Genomic DNA, 23,990 nt, shown 5'->3' on the forward strand with positions numbered 1-23,990 from the left:
CTTAACTGTTGAGATTTTCCTTTCCCCTTTGAAGCCATACTTCTGATGTATTAGACAATGGCAGCCATGCCGTATGTAAGACCTTCCAGGATTTATGAATTAAGACTTCCACAGCTAAGGAATCTGAGTCAGAAGGCATCTTCACACTTGACAGACAGGAATCCACAGAGTACAAAGGCGATGTTGGGGATGAGTGCAAAGCCAGCAGGATTCTATCCTTGCTCCACAATCTATTAATAAAAGTGTAATACTCGCTACAAGACAGGTCTTCCCTTTCCAATCTAATAGGCTAATGGTCATTATTACTATGTCTCAACAAGACAAATGGCAGACTAAGTAATTAAAATAAAAATGTTTAATCAGGATTGACTGAGAACCTCCAGTGATCAGGTCAGTCTTGAAGGAGTGTTCAGACCAATTCAGTGAAAGGAAGGAGCAAAAATGGATTTGAGCTGAGTTTCACGAGTACTCCAACTATTCAGAAATTAGATCGACCAAATAAGTGGAGCATACCCTCTTCATTTTTTCAACAAAGGACTGATTTCAACCCAGGTATGAAAAAATACGTAAGAACCCAAAATGAATTCGCTTTGTGAATCCAAACTGATGAAAGGAATTCCCTTCAGCAGAAGGTGGATAAAAAGAGCCCCAAAGCACGTCCATGTCTTCATTTATGAACTGATTGAATAGATAGAACCCTTCTCATTATGCTGTCTTTTGTGGACCCAACCTTTTTTCAAATACTATGTATAGACAGCCTAGGAATCATAAATGGACGTTACGATCTCTATAAGTGATTAGGGTATAGAACTGGCTGAAACAAGCCAGAACAGAAAGATCTGTGGAGTTGCTCACAAACATATCAGAAATGACTGTGCTGAACTTAAACACTGCAGCCTGAACACACTATACAAACTATTGCTTCTGTCCATCCTTACAAGACCCACTACGTTTTAGAAGCATGGTTCTTGGCTCTCTCCTCCTTTCACCACTACTTTGAAGAGGAGGCTGGCCAAAATAACACATCCAAAACAATATTCAACGTTAATCTTTTTTCTTTTTTTTTTTTTTTGGATCAGTCCTGAGTGGTCACTATCTGTCAATGCTTACATACATTTATGTAAATAGTTCAGCTACATATGAGCTTTGGAGAGAACAGTTCTGGCAGTATGGACTTATTACATAAAACAAAACTAAACTAAACTAAACAAAACACAGAGTCAAACACAAGCACATATATGCATTATTAACATTTATATGTAATGAAAACACAACCTTCAAAACTCTGTCCTTATAATTTAAATTTTAAACTTCGTCTTTCTAAGCTACATGAAAGAGACGCTTTTTAAAGAATCTGTACAACTGGCATCAGATTTTTGAACATGCTAGAAAGAATTGAGCCAAAGATGATATCAGAAAGTCCCTTATGCTTAAATGAAAATGTTAAATCAATTAGCAATTGCTAGAATAAAGAAGCAACTATTTGCTGTATGTTCCCTACAAAAAAAAAAAAAAAAAAAAAAAAAAAAAATCAAAATCTTCATGTTCTTTTGAAAATGATTATATTATGCAACATGAAAACTGCAACACATTCTCACCTCTTTAATGTTATAAAAGCTTTATTAGCATACACTTTAGAAATTATAATCAAAGAGTAGTAGTCACTAACGAGAACTTTGAAGAGTCTACAAACATACATATACAGAGTATGCCTTTCAGGGTTAATGTATTATTTTGAACTGGAGTATTGCAATAGGACTTAGCTTTGACACAGAATGTTCACACCCTCTATAATAAATTCTTTTAACATATTTCATATTTCTTCCCATGTGAATGACTGTCCTTGGAAGAATTATCTACTAGATAAAATTTGAAGATGAAATCTAAGTCTAGACTTAGAAAAAGGAGGAGGGGGGAGTGGAGACTGATCTTATAATCTATGACAGTTGTTGATTAATGAGCTGCTCATGATTGCTGTAGGCCTGTCCAAACTACAGAAGCAAATGGTTCTATAGGGTTGGGAGGAATGTGCTATCTGGTATGCCACACCTTTGTTTAAAGTTAGAAATCACTGTGACTTCTGCTACATTTATTCTAGCCTTGAACTACCAGATGTGCATGATGAAATATACGGTAACAGGCATGGATGTCCTAGCTACTTGACTGCTGTTCCTACAAAAGAATTTCTGTATTACAGAACTTCCACGCTGCAAGTATTGCCACTTGGAACAGTCACAGCACATATTTTACGGGGTTCAAGGTTTTGCTGGTTGTGCTCTTGCACAAATAAATTCCAGACTTCCTGGAGTACAACAGTACTACCACATCCTGGAGAGGCTTGGTCTTATCTGACAGTCTGAAAAATTGTATTTGTATGTAAACCTATGTGCACACATACACATATATATGCATGCATACGACATGCCAATATATACACATACATATTATAACGCATAATAAATACATTGTATAAACACAGTGCATTCTGCCGAACTAAGTGAACTTATACTAAATTTCATTCCAAGGCTGAAACTGAACATGATTAGAATCTATAATAAAAAGGTATCTTAGCAAATCTTTGGTGATAAAATGATTATATGTAACTAATTCTCTCAAAAAAACCCTTTTGTTATAACTTCTAAAACTATTTTAACTTCAGTTACAAAACATCAGTGTTCTTAAGGTGAAAAAAAAATGTTGTACAAAAACAACATACAAGTTATTATAACCCTGACCCCTGTTACTTGAGTTCCAGACTGAGACAAAATGAAAGCCAACAGAAAAAAGGGCATAGACAGAAAAACTAGTATTTATAAGCCCTCAAAGCACATAAAAGGAATTAAAGAAATTTAATTACCATTAGCTGTAGGTATGTCTTCTGTTGGCTTATCTGTTTGCAATTATTCTTTTTTTTTTTTTTTTTTTTTTTTTCTCATTTTTGGAGATAGTTGTCTTTCTAGAATTGTGCAGAAAAAGAACATCTTAAAATAACCACATTGTCATTATCACACAGTAAGTACATTAACCGTACAATCTTCATTAGCCAATGAAGCCCCATGAATTTTCAGTAGTGCCACTAGATGTAATATGTGTAAAATCCCACAATTGAGAGATGGAAGCACATCTTGTCCAATTTACACCAAAAAAAATACCAGTCATATTCAATTTATTTATATTTTTATTGTAAATCATCTCTCTAACCTCAGTAGACATGTTTTCAGGGATTTGCTTACCTACAAAAGCAATGATACAAAAAATAAGTTGGAGATAAATTAAGATGTTTCAATTACTTTTTTCACTGTGCTTCTATTGGTTTTGTTACTGTGAAGCGGCACTAATACTACACCTTACATTACACCCTAAATTTCCCAAAGCCAGATTCAAGCTAGCAGGATATTCTGCCTTCTCTTTTGTTGAAGAGACTGGTTAATTTTTTTTACATTCAACAAATCTGATTATGATTAAATGCATCATAAAACAATGACCAAAAAAAAATATGAAACAGCTGCAAATGATACATCCTGGTGTTTACTATTTTGAATGCAGCTGGTTAAAAGCAGTTCTAAAAAAGCACAGATATGAACCCTGAAGTAAGACTATGAGTAATTCTGAATAGACTGACAGATTTTCAACAACTATTTGGCACAAATGGCTCCGCAATCTCATAGAAATGTTCCACAGAACGACATCCTCCAAGTGCTCTTAAGTGCATTATTACACAATCTCAGAATAAATAAAACATGGAATTTCTTTTCAGCAGGTGAGATACTCAAAGACACTGAAGTAACTGAAGTAATTCAGACAATTCTGAAAACTTTAACCAGAAATTTATTAAACTGGAGAGAATGCAGAGTTACTTCAATATTAACACAGGGGAAAACAAAAACAAACAAACAAAATAAAAACCCAACGAACAATAAGTGCTTTCCTAGATTAAAGCCTGAAGGCTAAAATGACATGGGTCATATAAATTGGCATATTAATTTCTGGAAGGATTTCTGGGTTATTTATTAAGTTGCACTTGCACTGACACTGCCAGGAGGCTCAAGGTAACTGACCTATCTGAACTATCACTTTTCAATATTCATCTCAGTATTAAAGTGCAGAAGATCTCACTACCCACTGGAGCTCAGCAGAAGCAGGAGAAAAAGCTGCTTATGCCTATAGACCATGAAATAACCTTTCAGGAAACCAGCAGGGACCTGGGGGTCATCTACCCATGAGGTACTGTGCAGAAAATCATGGCTTTACCAGGAATTGAAAGAGCTGATCCTAAGCACTTGAAGGAGGATTTGCTAGATCAAAACTTTCATAAGAAAAAGACAGGCTATATAAGAACATTTCTGTTACAAATCACTCTCTCCTGGAAGCAGAATTCTAATATTGCTATTAATTATGAGCAATGAAGTCATCTTAATGCTGGTTACTTAATAAAAGAGACAGTAAGTGTTTAACACATCTATTGCTAAAATATTGTTCCTTTAGAACTATTCCAATATCACTAGATAGTACCTTTAAAAATTGTGCTATTGATACTCACTTTGAAATAACATTCAAACTCTTGACTTCAAAGAAGGGACTCAAATTGCTACAATCTGACAATATCTCCTCCTGAGAAAAGGAATGGAGAGACCACTGTGACAGCAAAATTATTTTCTGAGATCAAAACTACTAGTTAAAGGCACAAAACTACACAGTCTTGTGCCACAGTATTTCAAGTTATTAGACTTTTTTAAAATAGGCATTGACAGAAGCTACTGAATCAGGGCTTGTTAGAAAAACAGAGGCAGCTTAATAAGCAGACTGTATATCAAAGTTATGAAACACAAACCAGTCAGCATAGACTTAATATTTTTTATCCCATTAACATAATTATTTCCTACTCAGTAAAAATGAAAATGACATGTTAGCATTTCAAAAACAGGAGAAAATGACCCTCTAGGCTTTATATGACTATCAAAACAAGCACCGGTACTTTATTTGCAAATTATCATGCATGAAATGATCGACTCAGCAAGTTTACCAGTCAACAAAGTGTGTGCTCTACCAGTTATAATCAATTTACATGTAATGATATGTCTAAATATGAATTTAAATGAGTTCCTGTCATTTCATGTTCAATAGCTGCTTTATCATCATACATATGGACACTGACCATAGTTAATGTTGCAGAAACAGCAGAGCATGCACAAGTTTCATAAGCCAATGGTAACCAAATACGAAGAAATTTGTTTTAATGTAAAAGATAGCCTCTGACTGCTAAGGCATGTTTATTTTCCAGTCAAGTTAACAAAAATAATTTCTAAGAGGTTGTTTTCAAGCATTTGTTGTATATGCCACAACTACATTAAATATACAATATGAATCACAACAGCATTCTCACCTTATAACCTACCGGATTTCTCTTTCAAAATATGAAAAGAACCCTGAGGCCACCACAGAATAAAGAACATTTCGTTATCATCCCTATTGCATATAAATATACATTACTTAGACCCTGCAAAAAGGACATTCTAGGGATGAAGAGAATTCTAGTTTCTTTAACAGCATATCAGACACATCCCTGCACAAAATATTTTAATACAATCATCACAAATTTAAAATAACCAGGGCAAGTGAAATAAAATTCCATAACAGCGGACAGTACTGATCAGATGGCATTTTGGAAGAATGCAAGACAAAGCCAAGTGTAACACACAAGAATGCATTATTAAAGGCTGGCCTCTAAGATGTCTTCATTTAATACAATTAAATGAATGAAATAATAAGAATGACTTCATCAAAAGGACACCATTATGTACTACTCTCAAAGTTACTTTCATTTTACTTGGAATAGTGTAAGTCAGACAAATAAAGCTTAATATTTAACAAACAACAATCCTTTTCATCTCCCTTAACTTTATTTATAATGTACATACGCAGGTAGAATTCTCAAATGCATTTTTACTGGTATACAGAATCATTTAAATGCATATTTGGTGCAATTTCTTTTTTTTTTTTGGTGTTCAGAAGTCACTTTTATTTTGATAAAATGATACAGCAAATTTATACTTAACATCACATATAGATTTTGACTATATAAAGAATTTATAGAGCTTTTTAATTGTGGAATGGTAAATTTCATACATATGAAATTTTAAAAATGCTGCATGAAATTGTGACCTTGCCAGTACACAGATCGGCCTTCAGAAACTGTAATGAGCATGAATGGACACACATTTCTATCTGGGCCCAGTACAAGTACGGACACACTGAAAATGTAGTAACATCAGTATGATTTGCTTTTACTTTGGTGGTTGTGATATTCTAGGCTCAGATGCAAAGTGCACCTTAATGGTCCTCATATCTGTACATATACCCCATTGTAGTTTAAAGGCATCAGCTTCTTTTATTCTCCCTTGTAGCGAGGAGGTCTTTTCTCTTTAAATGCAAGAAGACCTTCAATTCTATCCTTGGTTGGAATAGTCTGCAAAGGGTAATATGTAACATTTCATTATTGATACAAAAAACAATACAAACAAAAATATTTTTGTACATATCCCCTTTCTTTAATATAAAATAAAACATAACAGAAAAATAAAAAGTGCAACATATAGTCAGATATGTGAAAGTACCAGTCATTTCATAGGCACAAAAGGAGGCAGAGAAAAAGCTTAGAAGAAGGAGTATCTTTTCTCTGAACAGATGAGAGTGAGAATGAATCTCTCTAGGGTTTGTTTTGGGGTTTTGATGTGTTTGTTGTTATTATTCTGTTTTTGATTTTCTGTTTGTTACCTGGTTAGCACATATACTGTTAAGTTGTATGTGCTTGTGAAGTGTCCTATATGTTATTTTATGCTAAACCAAAAGAAAACAATAGCAAAGCAGTTCTTGGACTAGGTGCATGCATAGCAGTGTATGACTGATGAGGTATAGGGCTGGCAGTGCTTCATGTAGTGTCCTACACCTCATTCCTTAAATTCCTTATAGAAACAGAGTACGTAGAAGGAAGGCCTAGATCCAATGACAAAATATTTGTAGAAGGAACCATAAAGCAATTTCTACTTGTATTTCTGCATGTGCCTCACAACATGCTCCAGCAAAGCCTCTCTTCTACATTTTTTTTATTTAATCATGGTTACATACCTGAGCGTAACAAGCTTCTTCAATTGCTAAGCCTGTTACTAAGTCGACCTGAGAAAAAGAATTCAACATTTTAAAAAGCCTATTTTTGCACATTTCACATACATTATTTCCTGACAGCTAGCTGTTTTTCTACGTGCCAAATACTAAAACAGTTTACTTTAATGTTCTTCTATGGTACATTAACAAAGAAATACCTGGCTGCCATGTGGTGAGAGAGATTAGTGTTTCTGTAACAGTTTCTGTATTTGGTGATACAATTAGTATGTAATACACTGTCAAAACAATGTATGTTCTTCACTGTACATTTGTAATCATTTCAACTACTGCAAGGGAAAAGATTTACTGCATGATTATTTAAAATTTGTTCTGAAATAAATATATTCAAAAAATTCTGTAAGAAAATAATATACTAAAAAGTAAACATGGATTCAATTTTAAATGGATTTTAAAAAGTAAATTAGGCCAGTGGCAATTCTGCACTGTCATCTAGTTTTGTGAGTTGGTCTGAAAAGCTGTCCTGGCTTTAGCTGGGATAGAGTTGCTTTTCCTTATAGCAGCTGCTATGATGCTGTGATTTTGATTTACAATGAGAATGATGCTGGTAACACACTGATGTTTTGCTTGCTGCAGAGCAGTGATTACACTGAGCCAAGAAGTTTTCAGCTCCTCACGCTGCCCTGCCAGCTAGGAGGCTGGGGGTACACCAGGAGCTGGGAGGGGACAGACCCCAGCTGGCCAGAGGCATCCACAATGTTGATTATTTTTCTCTTGGGGCTGCTGTGCTTGTTCTCAGAGTTGTGCTGTGTAACACCTTACTTGCGGTCTGTGCTCCCTGTTGTGCTGTTTGTCACCTCTGGGGGCTGGTTTGAGGTTATCATTTTGCTGTACTGTGCAACACTGGCTTATGATACAATAAAATTACTGGTCAGAGCAATTGCATTGTGCATCACTTGTTCTGTGTATATAGTAGTAGCAATAGTAGTAGTATTTTCCTTTTCTGTCCTATTAAACTGTCTTTATCCCAACCCATGAGTTTTACCATTTTTCCGATTCTCTCCCCCATCCCACTGGAAGGGAGTGAGTGAGTGTGGTGCTTAGCTGCCTGCTGGGCTAAACTACAACAACAGCTGAAATGACTGTTCTCCTGAAGTGACTGAAATCATTTTCTCACCAGTATCTCTCTGCCTTTCTAGTGTCAGCTGCAACAGAATTACCAGCTCTCCAAAAGGCTAGGGAAAAGGTTGTGGCTATGCACCACAAGTAGATTGTTAAGAGAAGATAAGCAACAGGGTAGATTACCACAGGAAGCCATGAAATCAGGAAATAGTAATCAGAACCAAATATGAAATTGGACTCCAGATATAATTTTAACACTAGCCTTTATTAAACTATTTTAAAAAAATAGCATGCCTTTTGGCCTTTATTAATTACTAAATACCGAAAGCCTTGATAGACTTCACGGAGTATGACTTTGGTGATGTTTTTCTTTCCAGCACTTGCAATATAAGTTGTTCATAGCAGTGTATGTTTATTTTCTCCTATCAGTAAATAGCTGAGTGCATTACACCTAGGCAGATGTAGGATTCCTACACCTTGTTATGGAAATCAACATCATTCCTAGTCTCAACAGTATGAACTCAAAAAACACAGACATTAAAAAAATGCATTTAATCTTCAAAAAGGTTTTGACCAAATAGACTTTTAAAGAGTATCAAACACTGAGAAACTAAACACAGTTCTAAAAAGAAAAAAAAATCACCATGGTAAACCTGTTGCCAGCCTGACTTATTTTTATGAGAAGTACAGATCCTTACCTCCATTCCCTGATTGATGGCCAGCTTTGCAACTCTCATTGCTACTGGTCCCTGAAATGAAAGACAAAGCTTATTTACATATCACTAAATTCTAAAAGATTATGCAATAAAGAGTCAGCACATCAATGTTCTTATACTGGGACCCTTTAGACTTTGGACTTGTATTAAATAGATACAAAACAGGTCAGGTTATATATTTACAGTAGCTATATTCTAACAAAATGATATTTTCAACATTGAGAAAAAATGAAAGAATCATATAATTTTCAGTAAAGAGAACTGAAAGCAGTGTTCTGCATTTCTGTTTCTAAGGTGCTGAGCATATCCACTTTTGTCAAGATTGCTCAATTCCTTTCAAAACAAGGCTCAGAATGACCACCATAACAGGGCATCATTATAGGACTTTATAGATCAATCTAATTATGCCCTTATTATCACACAATGAAGAAACATAAAAAGATTAAACCAATTCAAATGGACCCATACAGCTTCAAACCTAAAATGTGCTTCTGCAAAGCTTGCAGTAGTCAGGTAATGACACTCTTCCATGAGCAGCTGAGTTCAGTAGCAAACAGGAGTTCCACCTTGGTCCTTCACAAGGAGGCATGTTTGGGAATCATCTCAGTCTTATGCCTATCATTGGCATCAGCTTCTGAATGGTAAGAGATTGCTTTGAAGAAGTGGCCTACTGCTTTGGGAAAAGTCAAATGCAGTCTCTCAGTGGTGACATGGCACTGCCCTTGCATGAGTTGACAGGACCTCAGAGCTCACCATATGCTTTTGAACTGGTTCCAGTGCAAAGCTGTAACTATAAATCAGCCTTCCAGAACCACTGTATGCTAAAAACTTTAGCATATTTTTCAAGTTTGTCTTTCTATGAGGGTTTTCAAAACAATCATTTTACACATCATATTTAATCCATTTTCTATTTTGAATGCAAAGATTTTGCTGTTAAAGTTGTGATCTGATACAGTGGTTTACTCATTTTGTTTAATACTACTACCTATGAATCTGCTACCTGGGGTACTTTAGTTAAAAAACAAGTTTGATGATCTCCAAACTCACATTTCTTCTCTGAACAAACAGCCTGCACTCTATGCCCCTAACAGAACAGGTAGCAATCAGCTAACACAAAGACTCCTGTAAGGGTCATAATTAAATTTCTCACTAATTTTTTTAGGTTCTAAAGCACAAAAATTCAGTAAATCCCATTTCAAGTCTTTTAGTAAACGACAGAGATAAAATGTCATGTAGAATAAATGACACAAGAGCATGATTCATTCATCAAACTTATACACAAAGGACAGAAATCAAACAGATCACTTTCCAGTAGTAAATGGGTTTTGCTTTAATACTGATATTAGACTTAGTTTTATTTTTTCAAAAACAAGAGCTATGCTGAAATACATTCACTTTCATAAGGACTTTTTTGTATCTCTTCCGAAGTGTTCAACAGCAACAGAATAACCTACTGAGACAAAAAATTTACTAAAAAAAATAATAAAAAAAAACAAACAACAAAAAAAAAAACAACCCTTACACCATTTTTTAGTGTTTAACATGTGAAAACCAAAATATACAACGGAAACACAGACCACAGCACTATGATACATGGATTGACAAAGCTTATTTGCTTTACTGGGAAATATTTACCAAATAACACCACTTGATCCATGAGAAAAATTTCCATTGCTCTCCACATACCTACCATGGCTTGTAAACACATAACTTCGTGGCAATTATAACCAGAACACAGCTGAGTCTCTTTCAGGCTTAATATTTGGTAACAACTATTAAGTTAAATAGCAAAATAATTAGTTATACCTGAGGTAAAAATTCTCTTGCCAGAGCTAGTGCTCTTCTGTATGCGGCATCCCCTGCTTCGTTCTGTTCTACCACATGGCTAATCAATCCTATTGATTTTGCTTCCTCACCATCTACAATGCGTGCAGAGAAGATTAGTTCTTTAGCCAAAGATACTCCAATAGTGCGGGGTAATCTCTGTGTCCCCCCTAAAATTTGGAAAAAGAGAAAATGCAAGTATTAGTTTCACATCCCTTTATCCCACAAGTGTAGATGCCTTATTCAGTTCAAATATTTTCAATTCCATAAACATTTATATGAAAATATAGAAATTACATTAGACAGTCCAAAGTGCCTTTTTCAGTTTTGAAACTAAATCTAAAAGGAAATCAATTGTTCTGTTTCTTAGAAAGACATGAAAATAGCTGAAAAGAGCTAACAGTAATAGAAATTCTGTTTGACTGCAAGCAGGTTACCTTACTCAAAAGCAGCCAAATACTGAAAAAAGTCAGTAAGTGACCATGCCCAAGCATTTTGCTTCTTTTTAACAATCTGTATATTTACATTATATTACCATCTTGAAAACATTTTTGAAGAACTACACTCAGGAAAAATATATACTCCAAGAGACAGAACAAGGCTGTAGCCAATGCTAAACTTTCCATGTATTAGAGACAGTAAAAATTCCTATCTAACATGAACTAAAGACAAGGTCTTTAAAAAATTTGTCCTACTGGACAAAATGTCCACCATACAGCTAAATAAAAACATCATACGATGGGTGAGCAATTGGCTAACGGGCAGGGCCCAAAGGGTTATGGTAAATGGGGCTGCGTCAGGCTGGCGGGCGGTCACCAGTGGGGTCCCTCAAGGCTCCATTTTAGGGCCGGTACTTTTCAATATTTTTATAAACGATCTGGATGTAGGAATAGAAGGTATTTTGAGCAAGTTTGCTGATGACACCAAACTTGGAGGAGTTGTGGACTCGAATGAGGGTGGAAAGGCCTTGCAGAAGGATCTGGATAGGTTGGAGAGCTGGGCGATCACCAACCGCATGAAGTTCAATAAGAGCAAGTGCCGGGTCCTGCACCTGGGACGGGGAAACCCTGGCTGCACGTACAGACTGGGCGATGAGACGCTGGAGAGCAGCCTAGAAGAGAGGGATCTGGGGGTCGTGGTAGACAGCAAGTTGAATATGAGCCAGCAGTGTGCCCTGGCAGCCAGGAGGGCCAACCATGTCCTGGGGTGCATCAAGCACGGCATCGCTAGTAGGTCAAGGGAGGTGATTGTCCCGCTCTACTCTGCGCTGGTGCGGCCTCACCTCGAGTACTGTGTGCAGTTCTGGGCACCACAGTATAAAAAGGACATGAAACTGTTGGAGAGTGTCCAGAGGAGGGCTACGAAAATGGTGAAAGGCCTGGAGGGGAAGACGTACGAAGAACGGCTGAGGTCACTGGGCCTGTTCAGCCTGGAAAAGAGGAGGCTGAGGGGAGACCTCATCACAGTCTACAACTTCCTCGTAAGGGGGTGTCGAGAGGCAGGAGACCTTTTCTCCATTAACACCAGTGACAGGACCCGCGGGAATGGGGTTAAGCTGAGGCAGGGGAAATTTAGGCTGGACGTCAGGAGGGGTTCTTCACAGAGAGGGTGGTTGCACACTGGAACAGGCTCCCCAGGGAAGTGGTCACTGCACTGAGCCTGTCTGAATTTAAGAAGAGATTGGACTGTGCACTTAGTCACATGGTCTGAACTTTTGGGTAGACCTGTGCGGTGTCAAGAGCTGGACTTGATGATCCTTAAGGGTCCCTTCCAACTCAGGATATTCTATGATTCTATGAAATCATGGCCTTGTCTCTCCTTACTTTTGTCTTACTGTTGAAATCCAAAGCCTGATCACAAAAATTAGAAAAGAGCAATGATGGATGCGGGCCAGTGGAAAAAGGCACCTAACATTACTTAGCTTCTCTTACTGTGATAAAAAAATTTTGGTAGATTTTGAGGTCAAAAAGTAGTTACTACATTAACCAGACATGTGAAGATAGATTATTTGGTTATATGAAGAATTAGCTTTCTAAAACTGATAAACAATGATAACGTGAGTATAACCATTATCAAAACTGAAGACATAGATTGAAATCACAGAAGCAGATATTTGTATGAACTAAAAAGAATAGAAATGGCCTTCATCCAGGAAAAGGTATTTTGAAACTATACAAGGTACTGTTTTGACATGAATCTGAAACAAATATTCCATTGAGACAGGCAGTCTGAAAGTAAAAATTTCTTTTGAAATAGAGCTATTTCTGCAACAGCATGTTAATATATTAAATTACAAATGTATGTATACATGCAAGAGAAATATTTACAGATGTTCAAGAAGAGCTGGTACAACACTGGACAAATGCATGTTCAACTGATATAAAACATTAATTTCCACTAGGTAATTGTAGACTAAGCCAGTACTGTTTTGAAACCATTCAATTCTCTTAGTGATGCTTCCTGAAAATACTTTAAATATGTTTCTGAACCATGATCTTACTGGACATAAACAAAACCTTATTGTGATTCCACGATTCAGCTTTCAGATATTATTATTTCTTAATGAATCACAAACTTCAATACTACTGTATTCCTTTCCATAAAAACAGACCTCCCTTTGAACACATTGTAAGAAAATAAAGGAGGTTTGGGGGATTTCTGCCTTATGTCTTCTAGAATATTACAAAATCATGATATAAAACAAAAAAACGAGCTACTTTTTCCAGGCTGAAATTGAATGAATAAAAATAAAAATGCTTACACTCAAAATAGTTTTAAACATTAGCAAATACAAACACTGTGAACTTTCTACAGACCTACCATTCTGGTATGACTGTACTTAAGACCATCATCGCGGACAAGGAGGACAGGCAACAGAAAAATAAACTCATGTTTGGAAGTTCTGCTAGTTCAGCTAAGCAGGTGATAGTGCTAGCAGGAAAATTTTACAAACAGCACCCACCAGAAGAACTGAGGAATCAGAATTTAAAGAAAGCTCCCATCACAGAATATTTTTATGACAGGAAAAAGGAAAAGGAAAAAGGAAAAGGAAAAAGGGAAAAAGAAAAGGGAAAGGGAAAAGAACAAGGAAAAGAAAAGAAAAAACACCCAAACAACCCCCTTTTTAAAATACTACAAACCCTATTAGTCTTGGCTGCCTAACTGGTGAGATTCACTGAGAATGACTTAAACTCTAGCTATAAACATTTAAATCCCATCTACATGCCATAAAAACATGAGATGTATTTTCAAGAAACTTGCTGCTTATGATACCAAGCTGTACCACCGCTTCCACACAGAAACATTTACTGGCATTTTTTTCATACTGAACATGTCTTTTCATTTCTCACCCAACGAAGCTGTCATACCCTAATCAATGTCTATCCTCATACACATTTACGTGTACATCAGAACACTGCAGATGTCTACTCTGACTCTTTAAGAACAGTTTTTTCATAAATTATCCCTTGCACCATAGTAATAAAATCCAGAAATGTATCAAGTTTGGCTTTTGATTAAAGAAAACTATGTGTCCAAATCATAAGACTTGAAACCATAAGAAACTGAATCTACTTATTCCATATCTTCTGTTCCTTTTCTGTTCGCTATGCCTCATATTTTTTTCTGCTTAAATATCTCTCCTTTCTTTACTGCTTCATCTCTTCTATTACTGCTTCTACCAGGAAATGTTGAAAACAAAATTTAATTGTGCAATAATATTTCATAACTTTGACCAAGCAATGGATATGTTTAAACATGAAACACTGTTTATAGATGAAAAAAAAAAAAAAAAAGTGTTCTTGCCAGTGTCTTACACAATAATGATTAAAGAGCAAAAAGAAAAAAGGAAAAAAAAAAAAAAAGAACAACAGACTATAGTCTATGTTGTTTGGCTGCTTCCCACACAGCAAAGACATTAAGCAGAGGAGCACGTACTTTGATTAATATTCACAGAATACAAGCCAACAGTTCAATGCATCAATCATATATATTCAGTAGTAGCAATAAGATATATGCATACACAAAAGCAGTAAGACAATTAATCAATTACAAACAACACACCAAAATACACATAAGTTACATTCATTTATGAAGAAAATACAGAGTATACTGCAGATGAATGTTGTGTTTTGGTAACACACAAAGAACATATAATGCCTGCCAACTACAATCATAGCTAAAGGAAGTAACACCCAGTCTTCAAAGACATTACTTAACCAGGGCATTTCATCTAAATGTAGAGCAATATTTGATGGAAGAATAGTTGTTTCTTTTTCACAAACTTAAGAACATCTTATTTCAAGGACCAGTGATCTGGCATTACACAGTGTGTTAAAAAAACTTATTTGACATACAGTTGCAGTGTAAATGCATTCTTATCTAAGGTAGTATATATTCAATGTTGTAATAACTGTAAACACCAGTTTTAGATGACACTCCAGTCTGTGTGAACAGACATATTGAGTACAAGACTACAAGACTACAAGGTATGAATATTGTTAAATGTATTTTTTGCATGCCTTATTTTTTCTTAACAACCAGTTGATTTTGTATGACTATTTATTTACTGACAGTAATTCATCAATTACAAAATATGTACTCAACTGGTTTGGATTAAGGGAATTACGTGATAAATTCCCAAGCGTATATCCAACAAGATGAAGCAACTAGCTTACTGGAAATAGATTCATCATTCTGGCAGAGAAGATCTACAATCAGTAGTTTCTCATAGCTCAAGGCTCTGTCAAAATGTATTGGACAAAATCCTGTTCTGACAAAAAAAAAAAAAAAAAAATCCAAACTTTAATTTAGTAATATTCTTGTTTATTAAGTTAAGTAAAATGATTCTTTCTATCCTATTCTTTTCACCACAAACTTCATTAGGTTTGCATTGGAATGATTTAACTGGACCAGTATCTAGCTTTCTCTTCTTAACTACTGTACATTTCTAGTGTTTTATTAACAATAAATGGTGAAATCAGAGTCCATCAGCCACAAAACTTCTAATTACCCAATTCAGCCAAAAATGTCTTGTAGGCATTGTTGTGGTTCTTTCACAGAAAGCTGTGAGGAATAGACTTTTTCCTTTCCATTGAAAGATATGAAAGAATGGAATATGGGAATGTAGAAGCCTGCTGTTAATAACACCCAATCCTTGACAATAAGTATAGAGCTCATAAACACGGCTAAAAAGACTATTTTAATGTAATACTTTTCAGTCATGTATCTTGTATGTAAAAAGTATGTGTTACAAATGTCTTAAAGTACCTGACATCCTTTGCTAAATAAAGAAACTTTCAAAATACAAACATTCTGAAAGCTATCAAAACAATCTTTAACACCAATTTTCCAACAGATTATTTACCAGATCAGGCCTTGATCCTGCAAAGACACAAGAGTTTCAGCTCACTTAAATCCAGGAATAAATCCTTATGGGATCAGACATCCCAAATCCTTCCATAAAAGAAAACATGAAGAGCCTGCAACTGGCACAAACTGAGTAACTAACAACTGAAAACAGCTTAGACCAGGAAGGACATGAACAAAGATGTAGGACAGAGTGAAAACCACATGGAGATAAAAAGAAACAAAATGTTATCTCTGTGACAACAAAAAAGCACCGAATTGACAAAAAGTCAAAAGGCCTCTCTCCTGTCTGGCCATGTAAGTAGTTGTTTGGAAAAAGAGTAGAGACCTGAATGAAGCGTGCCCAAGACAGTTGCCTGAGATTGACATGGGAGTTGTGTTGGGGTCTGTGATGCCTGAGGACAGAAGCTGTATCCAGAACACATTTAGCAGGAGGCTGCCACAAGGGCCAGTGGGAGTTTATTTTGCCAGTCAAGCCAAAGAAAGCTCAGCAGTGATCTAAGTCACAACTGCACATGAGACTGGAGGTGAACGATGACCCGCTACCTACAGCAGCATGGCAGCTGCAAACATCAGCTCCAAAGCTGCCAACCAAACTTGCAAATCAGTTCTTAATTTTCACAGTCTATTTTATTCATTTACATCTGTAGTTTGGTTTATTTAAAAACCTATCTGAAAAATGCCTAGAATACATCAAAACTGCATGCGTGGGTGACTTGAAGGTGGCAGCTTGAGTCAGTAGAACATAGTACTTGGCTTGAAGATGTAACACTTACAATTCATGAGAGAAAGTATAAATATACTCTCAGAATTCACTAGCAGTTTAATGATCACAGCTTTTGTATGGTAAGATGAAATCGTTGGGTAATTTAGAAAACATGATTTATTTTCAAAGTAAGTAATCCTCTTGTAGATGGAGAAAGATTAAAAATTGGTATCCCAGCAGACAGTTGCATATGTGAAATGAATGGATCAAAGAATGAGTCTCGAATGTTATTTTTATAAAATGAACTCCACTTCAGAAGATATTCTGTATCTAGTTATTTACTGCACACTTCCCTCACAACTGTTGGACATTCTGCTACGCATCCAGACCTTTAGCACTCCACTGTCAGACCAAACACCGCTTGGCAAGCACAGGTCTGTATTATTCCACACGGACTCCCTGGACTCATGGCTCTAGCAATGCAGACATTGACAATCCACTTTATCGCTTTCACATGAATTATTTAAGGAAGAAAAGAGAAGTGCATAAGGCCATTAGTCTAGTTATTAAATACTACTTTAACGTAAACAAATGCAATAGAAATGAGCACACATTCAGTAAGGCCACGCACCCTTCTTTTACTCCAGATAGAAACTTGTTCTTACTGTCCTTTGGGATAAAATGACAGAAAGTGAAGTTACGCAAAATTAAAAAGTATGTACACATAACATAACTCATCTTGCTGCAGATAGAAATTAATGGCCCAGGAGAAGGCATTTTCCAGTTTCAAAATTACACCCACATGTTTATGAAGTCATTACTCAGCTGTAACAACAGGTAGGAGGTTTAGAGCAGTGCTGTTCCATAGGATCATACTTAACAAATCATGTGGACTTTATGAGTAATATTAGGCAAAAACTTTTTTTAAAGTTGCATTTGAAATAAATAATTTTGTAGTCCATGCTCTTACGGTTTTGGATTGATTGTAGCAGCTAAAATTTGACTCATAAAAATCATGACATAAAAAAAAATGACATAAGAAAATCTATCATAAGTACTTAAGACAAGCAAATTACAGAAAAATGGGTTACCACAGTGGTATTCTATTCTTATTTGCACTTAGAATGAGATCACAGTCCCAATTTAGGACACTTCCTTGCTTTAGCATTTAGTAGCCACAAAAAAAAAAAAAAAAAAACAGTAAGTAAAGCAAAACCAGACTATTACAACTGAAATCTCCACTGCTTACGGGTGAGTTACTTGAATGTTTTCCTTACTTCAGTGCTCTCCACATAGAAATCTACCATCTTATCCTTCCACATAGCAAAGTAATACACTGCACTACTAACTCCCTACACCCAACTCCTATTCCTAACCCTACATCTTCTCCCATCCTGACTAATATTATATCTGCTTTCAACAATTCCGAAATAATGGCTTATTTATTCCTAATTCTTATTTTATTCACAATTTATCTCTGAGATTATTATTCATCTCTCAAAATTGCTGGCTTGAGCAGTCCTAAGGAAAAAATAATCAGTGCCAACTTAGAACGGGAGTCCAGGGAAAATTCCAAAGCCAAGACACAGCAACTCCTAGTTCAGCTGTCTAATCCCAAGTGACAGACTGACAGCAGTGGTGAACAAGGGAAGAGAAACTGATGTCATCTACTCAGATTTATACACAGTCCCTGATACAGTCCCATACAACATCCTTATCTCTAAACTGGTGAGGCATGGATTTGATGGATAGACTACTCAGCGGATATGGAATTGTCTGGATGGTTGCATCCAGAGAGTTGGTTTCAATGGCTCAGGGTCCAGGTAGAGACCAGTGATGTCTATCAGGGGTCTGTACTGGGATCAGAACTGTTCAATATCTTTGTTGGTGACAGAGACAGTGGGATTGAGCACACTCTCAGCAAGTTTGCAGAGGACACCAAGATGAACAGTGCAGCTGATACACTCTATACTCTTGTCCATCCAGAGGGATGTTGGCAAACTTAAGAGAGGAGAACCATGTAAAACTCATGAAGTGTTCAAGGCCAGGTTGAGTGGGGGTTTGTGGAACCTGGTCTAGTGGGAGGTGTCCGCTGGCGTTTAAACTAGATGATCTGTAAGGTCCCTTCCAATTCAAACCATTCTATGATTCTATCTCTAAGAATAATTACAACTTCCATTAGGAATTAAAAATTAAAATAAATCCATCATAAAATATAAGAATGCATTCAGAATATGCTATAGGATATTCTCCCTTTGCTACTTCTGAGCACTTGGATATTTATGTGCCTAGCTTGAGACAATAAAAGATAATTTTTTTTCACTAAACATTCTTAGTGATTTCAGATTTCAGCTTCATGTTTTCATGCTCAGTGTCTCCAAAATACTGTAACTTGTGTCAAACTGGCCATCAAAACACGAAAAACACTAGTCAGTGAGCTGACACCTGAAAAAAATGCCATTTGAGAGATCTGAACATATGAGGTTAGAATCCTCTAACACAGGCTGGGATAGATGATGCTTTTCCGAAGCCAAGAACACCCTTTACTGGCTCTTCAGAGAAATGAGTTATTACCTATACAAATACAATTCAGCCTCTACTTATATACTGAGAACAGCAGATATCCTCAAGACGATATAGAAGACCAGGTTTTCAAAGGCTGAAGGTTAAAAATGCAACATAAATGAAATCAACAGGGAGAAAATTCAAATTGCTTGTTTGTTCATGTCTCTATCAGGAAATCACATCTCCTTACTATTTTTGACTGACACTTGGCCCCATCTGTTGCTGTTCAGGATGAACTGAGAGAGTGTAGACAGGATTAGCATACTGTTTTGAGGAACAATACATTAAAAGGATAGACAACTGGTATTACATTTAAAAGTCCTTCTCCTTACTCATAAATACTATTTTGTTTAATTCACATTGTTAACATTTTATGAATGAGTTTTTAAAAATCCTGCAATCCAAATTCATGAAAAAATTTCACTTTAATTTGGAAATAATTTTCTGTAAAGATATACAGTAACATTAAATGACAGTTACAATGCAACCAGTGGATCCACCCCAGTAAGTGTAAACACTGTAAACTGGATATTTTAACATTTCATTGTTTGGGATTATTCTGATGTTTTTCCTCAATAGATATGTGTAACTCTTCCAACACCTTCTAGTCAAGTTGTAATTAAAAAAAAAAAAAAAAGGAAAAAAAAGCCAATAACTGACAGGAATTTAACAAAGAGTGAGCTGAAATAAGTGATTATTCCCAGACTGTAGCCATCTGACTGTTAAAACACTAATGAGAAGGATTACATTAAGAAAGGCTCTTTCATATTCTTCTCACCTGCTGCTGTGACACAAGTAATACAGAAAAGAATTCACCGCACACAGGATGCAATGCAAGAGGGCTGTATGCAACAGTAATTCTTCCCCTATATATGGAGAAGCTAGTGCTAATTAGATTTTTCTGCCACCTAATCACACACAGATGAGATGGAATTCATGGACCTTTACAGTTTTGAGGATCAAAGAAATTAGATATGAGTTTTACTTTCCTTACATCCCACTTGCAAATTACAGGAAAAGAGACATTTGGGGCTACATATGCAGGATGTAATGAAGAAATAAATTTGTATCAGCACAGTGACCTAGGACAGCAGCTGAGAACACTCCACTTGTTAAAAAAATGTATCTTTAATTAGCGTAAGTCATTAAGAATAGTTTACTTCAAACACTGAAGATAAACAAGGTGGGTAATACCACTCGCCTACATCTCACTAGCTGTTTACATCAGGTGGGATCTTTCTGCTGCGAGCAGACCTTGGTGCTGAATGCTTTCTGCTTCTAGGTGCAGCTGCAGCCTGGTTGCTGCTCCTAGTTATGGATATCTCAAAGGCACTTTTACATGGAGATCCTTTGACCCTTCTTTAGCAACAATCCACCCTCGATGATAGAGCTCTCCCAAATCCCTAGCAATTTTGTAACATTTTATTGGAGCCTGGACACTTAAAAAGAGATTTCAGAAGTTCTCTTTCTGTGTAAGCCCTTTAGAGAAAACAAGGCACAACAACAAGGAACTAACTCAAAAATAGAATTCCTTTAATAATGGACAATTTGCCCTTGAAATCCAGAGAGAATCATGGATTCTTTGAAAAAGAGAATATGCTGAATGAAAGCCCTTGTAGATTCAATTTGCCTGCAAGGTTTAGAATTTGATGAACAAGCATAAATCCACATCATCTTATTTGCTCAGTCTCTTTCTTGCTCAGAAAAAGCAGTATTTTTAAAAATCATCTCTATCTGCCCTTTCTTTCTAATCCTGAGATGTATTTCACCCTTAGAACTGGTGAAACCCTGAGAGCCTCCTTTCCCAGCCAGCCTTCACTGAAGCATTTATTCTTTTAAGTGGACCACTGAAATGGAGCTCAGAAATTGAAAGCCTTTTTCAGATCTCCATTGTTAACTCTAACCAAGCAGGGCTACATCTTCCCATGTAACTTAAGGCCACACAGCAAAGTAAGTGTTCTGCAGAGACATCTGATCAAATACCAAAAGCTGGATAAGCTTGCTACTTGTTAGCATGGCCCTTACACTCTTGATCTTATAAAACCTAAATATGATTTGAGACAAATCTGTATTGTTCTCTCAGTCTCTCTTGTCTGAGTTTCTTGTTCATGCATCTGTCTCCTTGTTCACTTTGTTTGTTTGCTTTTTTTAAGAGCCTAAAATATCATTTCTGGTGAAACAAAATATTGCATTTAACCTGAAACAAAACACTTTGCTTATATGACTTGATTTTTGATTGATAATTTAGTTCAGCCACTCAGCTGAACCTTCAATTATTTTAATAGCCCTGCCTACACCTAAAAATGTCTTACTAAGAAAAAATTTACCTTTCTTCACTAGTCTGCTGCTTGTACTCAAGCTACATACTATTTCATAACAGCGAGACTTCATGGAAAACAAAATTCCCTGTTGTTTGCACTGACAAAAAATAAAGGAAATCAATGAAAACAAACGCATGACTTTGATGCCAATCTTATATGCTACTTTCGCTGTACCTTTGGAATATCCTTGAGCAGCAGCATTTTTAATTGTTTTGTGCCAGTAATTTATAGCCCCTTTGGTATACAGATCAACTCCTTACTGGTTCAAACACGACAGAGGTCTAGGTGCTCACCTGTGATCTCAAGCTGGTAGGTTCAAATCCCACAGACAACCTCACCCTGCGTATTAGACTAAACACTGCCATTATTCCTCACAGTATTGTTTTTTATCATTTCCTCCTCTTCCTCCTCATTATGAAAGCAATGGTGTTTTCACACAGGTATGCTGGATGGGAAAAGAAACAACCACTTTCTCCCCAGAGAATAAACATTTTGCTAGTCTAAAATTTTTAATAAACGTTTTGCTAGTCTAAAATACAGAGAGGCTGATGCTCAAGGCACACGTAATGGAAGACGGTATGGGGGGAAAGAACTCTTTTAGGGTAAAAACCCTGAGCAACTGAGTATATTGCAACTAAGTTGCAAGGAGCTGGAACATAGGATTATAATTGGAAGTGGAGTTTGCAGTGACCCTTTGCAAAGCTCCTGAATTTCTTCTTTTTGTGGAAAGATCATCACTACATTTCTGAGACAAGAGGCAAATGAGGGCTTCCCCTAGCTTGTTTCCCTAGGTTGGCTCTTTTCTAGAAACACCTGGAAAAAAAAAACAACCCCCAGAAGTTTATTATGAGGATTGCATAGTCCAAAGCTAAAAGGAGAATTACACTCCATATATGAAGAGCTAACTATTGGCTATCCTTCTGGCAGGTATTAATTGTATTAGTATATTAAGCTAAAAGGTCAAAATTAAACTATCTTCTTTGATCCTCTTTTAGTTCGGATAATTTAAATTTCAGTATAGTCATTCCCATTTCTTGACACTCAGATGCAAAATGTTAAAAAATGACATCAAACTAAGCCTTTGAAAGACTGAATTCTATGGGGTGTTTTTTTGCTAAAAAACATTCATATCTATGCCAAATACATCGCATCCTCTGTTCCTATTTTCAAAAAACTTCCACAGCGTAAGTCATGAGAAAACTTAGATTAACTCAGTCACCAATTAACACTGGTTCCTTAGATCTCAAATTACATTAAACTATAAAAAACATTAATATAAAGCTGCAAAGGATTAGTATCTTTGAGACATTTTTTTCCTACAACTTCTTTTTTTCCTCTGTGTCTGAGAATCGAGGGAGAAAAAGTCACTCTTGCTCCTCTTGGTCATAACCTGAACATACCTGATGAAGAACAGAGGTAGAGAAGGAGGGACAGGAATCTAGTATTTCTGAAATTCAGAGATTTGTAATAGTTGGCTTAGATAAGTCTCCAGTGCCAGAGAGGCTGTGAAATAATTAAGGAAACAGCACTTCATAAATCATTTTATCCAACTTTCTTTGTGGTGAACTAACTTGTGCAGCTGTTCTTTTAAGGCAGACTACACAATTACCATTTCATTCATTGAATCTTCTGAAAATTGCTGAAAAACACCAGACATACAGTGAATTAACTATTAATTTGGAAGCTATTTTGCCTTCTAACATAATATAGTCATAACTGAATATGAAATGAAAATAATTGAACTCTGTATTATTACTCACTGATGATGGATCTCAAAATAAGTAAACTATTCAACTAAAAACTGACTTGCACTATTCATATCTATATGAGTGATACATTTTTCCTTTGCTTCAAATGTAATGTTGATCATAAATAGAATTGATTTTGTCTTTATTTTGTATTATTATCTTGGCATGATATAGAGCCTCTACTCACTTGAAGGTTTTCAACCACGTGACACCTGAAAATGGGGCCATATTTTCAGAGTCAATTAGTAAGCTGTGTTTTAATTTCAGAGAACTGTAGTTATATTTCATTCATCCTTTACCCCATACTTTGTGAGGGTTCAGCAGTTGGATTAGTAGTGTTTGCTGAGAAAACCATCACTGAAGTTCAATGATGAGAACCACACAATATACTTAAATACTGAAGATTGTCTTTCATATATTACAGTGTAAATGATGCATGACTGTTTTTTATGAGTATTCTAAATTCAGTTACTAAACCTCTAGAAGAGATCACTTTATAGCA

At 36.0% G+C, this 23,990-nt stretch overlaps 1 protein-coding gene across 2 annotated transcripts in view; it reads right to left on the minus strand.

Moving 5' to 3' along the window:
• Positions 1 to 1,601: 1,601 nt before the first annotated feature.
• The window catches only part of AUH (AU RNA binding methylglutaconyl-CoA hydratase), a 116,830-nt gene continuing 94,441 nt past the window's right edge, over positions 1,602 to 23,990 (minus strand). For both annotated transcript variants that reach the window (XM_084504416.1, XM_084504417.1), the window contains exons 7-10: positions 10,764 to 10,951; positions 8,940 to 8,990; positions 7,126 to 7,173; positions 1,602 to 6,466 (exon numbers count right to left, since the gene is read on the minus strand). In XM_084504416.1, the coding sequence (XP_084360542.1) occupies positions 6,389 to 6,466; positions 7,126 to 7,173; positions 8,940 to 8,990; positions 10,764 to 10,951 (365 nt within the window). In that variant the 3' untranslated portion in view covers positions 1,602 to 6,388. The remainder of the gene's footprint in view (positions 6,467 to 7,125; positions 7,174 to 8,939; positions 8,991 to 10,763; positions 10,952 to 23,990) is intronic.

Source organism: Aythya ferina (assembly GCF_964211825.1).
Source record: "Aythya ferina genome assembly, chromosome: Z".
Lineage (NCBI taxonomy): Eukaryota > Metazoa > Chordata > Aves > Anseriformes > Anatidae > Aythya > Aythya ferina.